A 6,000-nucleotide genomic window follows, 5' to 3' on the forward strand; every position below is an offset into this window, starting at 1 on the left:
ATGTTGTTTTGTATATGAAAAAAAGGCCGTCTTATATACAATATAACGTAATAAGATAGTGCAACCAGAAAATATGTTGGTAAATTATTGTTATACCTTGAAAACTGAAGTGAGGTTCACAGCACAGTTATGTGGTGGAACAAGTTGTATAATGAGGGTGGTTCAGGTGGAAGTTGTTAAAATGGAAATGCTACATCACATAAAAATACCTAACCCTACCAACCTATCTAGTTCAGCTTCTACTTTCCCTTTAAGGGCAAAGGGTATATATAGGTCGTGGGTTAAAAAATAAACTTCGCTTGCCTATACAAACTCCCAGCTCCCTTTTACATGCCAGCTGTAAACTGACATCTGTCAAAGTAACAGTCTTGAAAACATGCTTAGGCATCGCACAATTGGTGGGCAAAATTAAAAATAATGATTAGCAAGGGAAAAATTGTGTTTAAAATTATCGTTTATACAGGATACCAGGAAGCCATGCTTTGGCAGACCTACGTTGCTCTGCTGACTCTCGCCGTTGACTTGGAACATACGATCATGGGTCAATACAGATTGAAGGAGACTGCGGTAATATACCTACCTGCCTTGTTTAAACACATTTCTCCAATATTATTTTGAGGATTCTTAAATGAAGTTCGATGAGAATTCAATAAGTATCAATAAAAACACATTTGAAAGCAGTCACTTCTTTATCTAGTTGTTTCAATCGCAAATATTGGTCAAACTGCTATAAAATCTAATGGCATTGTTTTGTATGCTAGCTTTGTATCAATGTTGGTTAAAGCACTTGAAAATCTTGTCGAGACTGACTGTAGCTGTAGCTTGGTAGTTGACATGCTCTATGCGAATCATAAAATACGATCGTCAGATAATATTACTGCACTAGGATCTAAAGAATATTTATAATAAAATGCTTTATACGTCTTTTATTTATGTAATTTGTATATACCACGAGAAAAAGCTATAAACACGATAGCTTTTGAAGTAGGAGGCACCATGTGCAAGTAACAAGCTTCTATACAATAGCTATCATTTTGTATTTGAGTTGCAACGGATTTTATCAGTTCTATTCACGACTACTTAGAGAAGTGACGCTTCTCAAGTATTTCCATAGTCGTCAAAACGACTTCTATATCCATTAGGTAATTTGGCCTTGGAGGATCTGACCCTAGTTTCTCACAGGCGGAGCGGCTTCTGTACCACGCGTGGACTAATTTTAATATTAAATTCAAACAAGTGAAATACGTCAGACCCGAAGTGGACGAGCCACACGTCGTCGAGGATGATGATGATGACGATGTAGAGTATGAACATGAACAACATGTAGACCCTGTATTAGGGTAAAATACTTATCACTAGCTACATAGTTACATACCAGTAACTGGCCACTTCACAACTTAAAAAAATCTAATAACAGTGCGGTTACTAATAAGTGTAATAACCTGTCGTCTGTGTTTGATAAGAATCCTGATATAGATATTTTTATTTTACAATTTTAAACCACCACACACATACGAGTATGAAATGTTAAAACAAAAGCGACACTGTTAGCTCTTGTGCGTTGCGATACCGCGAGTTAGACTAAACTAAACAGGGTAGGTATTCCCCATCTCATGTCCGGAACGATATTGCCACGCACACGGGCTGTGAATCCAGAAAATTTAGTAGACCAGTTTTGATAATAATTTAGTTGTTACTAACTAAATGAGATTTTATTAAGTGGCCAGTTACTGGTTCATATTCTTGTACATTTAATAATAGAAAATAAAGGCACATCCTAGTCGAATCATGCCAGGAAAATAATACAAATAGCAAATCGCGAAATCATTCATTCAATCACTACAACATTTTGGTATTGCTCCACAACACGGTGGTAGAGTGTCACATTGGCATATGTAGGTAGAGTGCAAATCTCAATCCCTAGAATAATATTTAATTTAAAATCAGTAACTTACCATACGATAAACAGATATGTAGATTTTGGCTTCTTAACTGCTACTACCAGTAGATTAATCGCGTCCTTTAGTCCTTTCACAATTTAGTTATACCTTTACTCTAGATGCATTCTCTCTTCACTCTACATTCTGTCATGAGCGTAATGTTCTGAGCCTAACAAAAATCTTTCTTTTATCACACGAATGGTTAGAGTATTTTTAACGTTTTGGCAAACGCGCGAGTTGAATGGCGCCAAAAAGAATAATCTTTGCCACGTGTCACCTAAAGACTCCCTGTTTTATTTCCATTACCAGTAGAAAGTATCTCGCTCATATTATAAAATTATGCACGATCGGCTGCAGAGTTACCCATGTAAACTAGTTTCTTCTAGAGTATTTTATAAAAGGCACTGCAGGGCATTCAAAGTTCAACCAGATGTCCTCGGCAAACATAAGTTAAGGTGTTTACAGTAGCTACTCGTACCTCTGAAGACTTCTTACCAAGCTCTTCCCTCAGCAGCAAGAGCATCTTATTTAAACTGTTTCAATATTGTAAACTGAGCGAGTTGTATATTTAACATATTCCATGCTACCAGGCACCCATAAACTAAACAGAACCTTCTCCTTCCAGTATCTGGACATCGGGGAGGACATGAACGTACCCGACGACTTCACACAGAGCGAACTCCAGACGGGGAAGTGGTGGCGCCATCTGCTGGCGGGTGGCATCGCCGGAGCGTTCAGCCGGACCTGTACGGCGCCTCTGGACCGACTAAAAGTGTTCCTGCAGGTAACTAACTGCAACCTTCACACTGACTTTGTCAAGAGCAGCCTTTCGGGGCGGGCCAGCGCACTGTATGTTAAAATTATTGGGACGTAACTGTGAGCGTTTTTCTGATGATTGATGAAGTACTACAGATACAGATTTTCACGGAAACATACGAACGTGTCTTGCTATTTCAGTCAGTCTCGGTGCAAAAAGTACTGAGGTTAACTGAAGTAGCATGACAAATACGAACATTTCCTAGAAAATAGGATGAAGAACAATTATGCCTTACATCTGTAACGACAAAATGATAATATTTTTCCAAAGTCAAAATAAACTCTCTCTAATCCCATAAATCACAGTTAATATTAATTACTAAGTTTGGACGGCTGATAGCAAATCCAACTGGATTCAACCACCGCTCAATTAACCCCGATTCTTATTTTCCAGGTGAATCCAACAAGAGAAGGCATGAGCAAGTGCTTAGCGAGAATGATAAGCGAGGGCGGCATCACCGGCCTCTGGCGGGGAAACGGCATCAACGTCATTAAAATAGCGCCAGAATCAGCTATCAAGTTCGCCGCCTACGAGCAAGTCAAGCGTCTAATACTCGGCGACAGAAAAAACCAGCCTCTAGAGATATATGAGCGATTCGCCGCCGGCGCTACGGCCGGGGCGATCAGCCAAACGGTCATATACCCTCTCGAGGTTCTCAAAACGCGATTGGCGCTTAGAAAAACTGGCCAGTACAGCGGCATTCTGGACGCCGCGCGGAAAATATACGCCCGCGAGGGGCTCAGATGCTTCTATAAAGGCTACATTCCAAATATCCTAGGGATCGTGCCGTACGCGGGGATAGACCTGGCGGTGTACGAGACGCTGAAGAAGAAGTACATAAACAAGTACCACCACAACGGGCAGCCGGGCATGCTGCTGCTGCTGGCGTGCGGCAGCGCCTCCTGCACGCTGGGCCAGGTGTGCTCGTACCCGCTGGCGCTCGTCAGGACCAGGTTGCAGGCGCAAGGTTAATATACACTAAACATTATTAATTAATGTTTGCTATAATAGCACTCATGAGGTTACTAATTCTTTTTTAGGGTTCCGTACCCAAAGGGTAAAACGGGACCCTATTACTAAGACTTCGCTGTCCGTCCGTCCGTCCGTCCGTCCGTCCATCCGTCCGTCCGTCCGTCCGTCCGTCTGACTGTCACCAGGCTGTATCTCACGAACTGTGATAGCTAGACAGTTGAAATTTTCACAGATGATATATTTCTGTTGCCGCTATAACAACAAATACTAAAAACAGAATAAAATAAAGATTTAAGTGGGGCTCCCATACAGCAAACGTGATTTTTGACCAAAGTTAAGCAACGTCGGGCGTGGTCAGTGTCAGTACTTGGATGGGTGACCGTTTTCTTTTTGCATTTTTTCCGTTTTTTTTTGCTTTATGGTACGGAACCTTTCATGCGCGAGTCCGACTCGCACTTGCCCGGTTTTTTTTTATTAGGGCACATCTTACTCAGATCAACCTAGCCCCAGACTAAGCAAAGCTCGTACTATGGGTGCTAGGCGACGATATACGAGTACATACTTATATAAATAAATACATTCTTATATACATAGAAAACACCCATGACTCGGGAACAAATATTAGTGTTCATCACACAAATAAATGCCCTTACTGGGATTGGAACCCAGGACCATCGGCTTCGCAGGCAGGGTCACTATGCACTAGGCCAGACCGGTCGTCGAATTTTCAAAAAATCAAAAATCAAAAAATCAAATTGCTTTTAGCGGTATTTTCACTATTATGTAGCGTTAGCGGTATAGACTTTAGATCAATTCGAAAAAATATTCATAGAAGTTAGAATAAAGGATGACTCACGCTAGACAGGGCCGGAGTTTCGGGGCGCTTCGTTTTCTATAGAAAGCACCGTGTGAAAATGACATGTCGGACGCCTCGGCCCGGGCCGGGCCCGGTCTAGCGTGAGTCGTCCTTACCTCTGTCACTATCACACGACCACCCTTGTCAGTTACACCGAAGGAAGATTGAAGAAAACAATGTCTTACGGCGCGATTCGGGAAATGAATTAGAGATTCACTAGACATGAAATAGTAATGATATGTGACGTTCCACGGGAAAAGGTACCATTGCCCCGACTGAATATTGGAGCGGCGTTAATAATAGCTTAAGCGCCAGCCGCCATAAGATACCTTTTGCCGTGGAACGTCACATATGTTTACTATTTCATATCTATTGAATCTCTAATTCATTTCCCGAATCGCGCCGTTACTGTAGTCTCTTCGAGCAAGAATGTTTCCCATTACAGAACGGAACGTTTTGTGGAACGACACACTCGAGATAAAATTCATTCATCATCATCATCATCATCTCAGCCATAAGACGTCCACTGCTGAACAAAGGCCTCCCCCTTCATGATGGGGGTGAATGCCATAATCGCCACGTTTGGCAGGCGGGTTGGCGATCGCAGTCGAGTACGCCGAATTTGAGGGACGCTGCTGCCCGTCCACCGGTGGTCTTGGACGTGGTTTAAGGACATACCCGGGTCCTGGACGTAGTTTAAGGACATACCCGGGTCCATTCAAAATTCATTAACCAATCCTTTTCCTCATTTCAGAGAAAGCAGCCAAAGTAGCGGAAGGCACGATGCGCGGCGTGTTCAAGGACATCGTGCAGCGAGAGGGCGTCCGCGGCCTCTACCGCGGCATCACACCCAACTTCATCAAGGTCATACCCGCCGTCTCCATCTCCTACGTCGTCTACGAGTACGCCAGCCGGTCCCTAGGCGTCAATATGACGTGATCACGCACCGAACATTATTGAGTTATCACTTAAGCATATTAGCAAATTTTGCATTTGATTGTATATAGCTGTATGTAAGTCTTATTTATTCTATGTATGTGACATATTCCATTTTTGAGTACGCGTCGTACTGTGGTGAGCTAAATGATTGCATTTTGTCCGGCCCGGTTGGGTAGCATCTGTGATTATAATAAATAACGTAATTTTTTTTAGTTTGATTTTTTTTCGTTCCGTTTTTGTTTTGGCGTAACTAGCGCTTCTCTCAATCTGGGTTCTTTTTATTTATTTTTATTATTGTGTTACTCTTTGAAAACTCATTTAGGGCATCCGCTCGCTGACGCGGGTGCATGGAGCGGGCGCACGTACGCGGGTGCCATTGTAGGTAAAATCCGTCGCACGTGTGAGAAAAGCGAATTATAATAGCTGTCTAAGTAAATAAGGAGAATCCCCACCTTAAATATCACACTCAAAATAAA

General features: G+C 42.2%; 2 protein-coding genes across 5 annotated transcripts in view; both read left to right on the top strand.

Annotated features, from left to right (window-relative positions):
• LOC134678738 (calcium-binding mitochondrial carrier protein SCaMC-2) overlaps positions 1-5,736 on the top strand; it is a 66,624-nt gene extending 60,888 nt beyond the window's left edge. For all 4 annotated transcript variants that reach the window (XM_063537418.1, XM_063537419.1, XM_063537420.1 and 1 more), the window contains 3 exons: positions 2,566-2,724; positions 3,151-3,724; positions 5,340-5,736. In XM_063537418.1, the coding sequence (XP_063393488.1) occupies positions 2,566-2,724; positions 3,151-3,724; positions 5,340-5,524 (918 nt within the window). In that variant the 3' untranslated portion in view covers positions 5,525-5,736. The remainder of the gene's footprint in view (positions 1-2,565; positions 2,725-3,150; positions 3,725-5,339) is intronic.
• Positions 274-1,422, top strand: LOC134678959 (uncharacterized). The gene is made up of 2 exons (XM_063537713.1): positions 274-567; positions 1,183-1,422. The coding sequence occupies exons 1-2, from the start codon at positions 418-420 to the stop codon at positions 1,342-1,344; spliced, it is 312 nt and encodes a 103-aa protein (XP_063393783.1). The 5' UTR covers positions 274-417; the 3' UTR covers positions 1,345-1,422.
• Positions 5,737-6,000: the final 264 nt, after the last annotated feature.

Source organism: Cydia fagiglandana, chromosome Z (genome assembly GCF_963556715.1).
Source record: "Cydia fagiglandana chromosome Z, ilCydFagi1.1, whole genome shotgun sequence".
NCBI lineage: Eukaryota > Metazoa > Arthropoda > Insecta > Lepidoptera > Tortricidae > Cydia > Cydia fagiglandana.

What these genes read in the sequence shown, in the direction of transcription:
- LOC134678959 (XM_063537713.1), top strand. Translation starts at nt 418, where the DNA reads ATGATTAGCAAGGGAAAAATTGTGTTTAAAATTATCGTTTATACAGGA. An exon ending in ACAGATTGAAGGAGACTGCG is followed by an intron (nt 568 to 1,182) that starts GTAATATACCTA and finishes AGTTTCTCACAG; the next exon opens with GCGGAGCGGCTTCTGTACCA.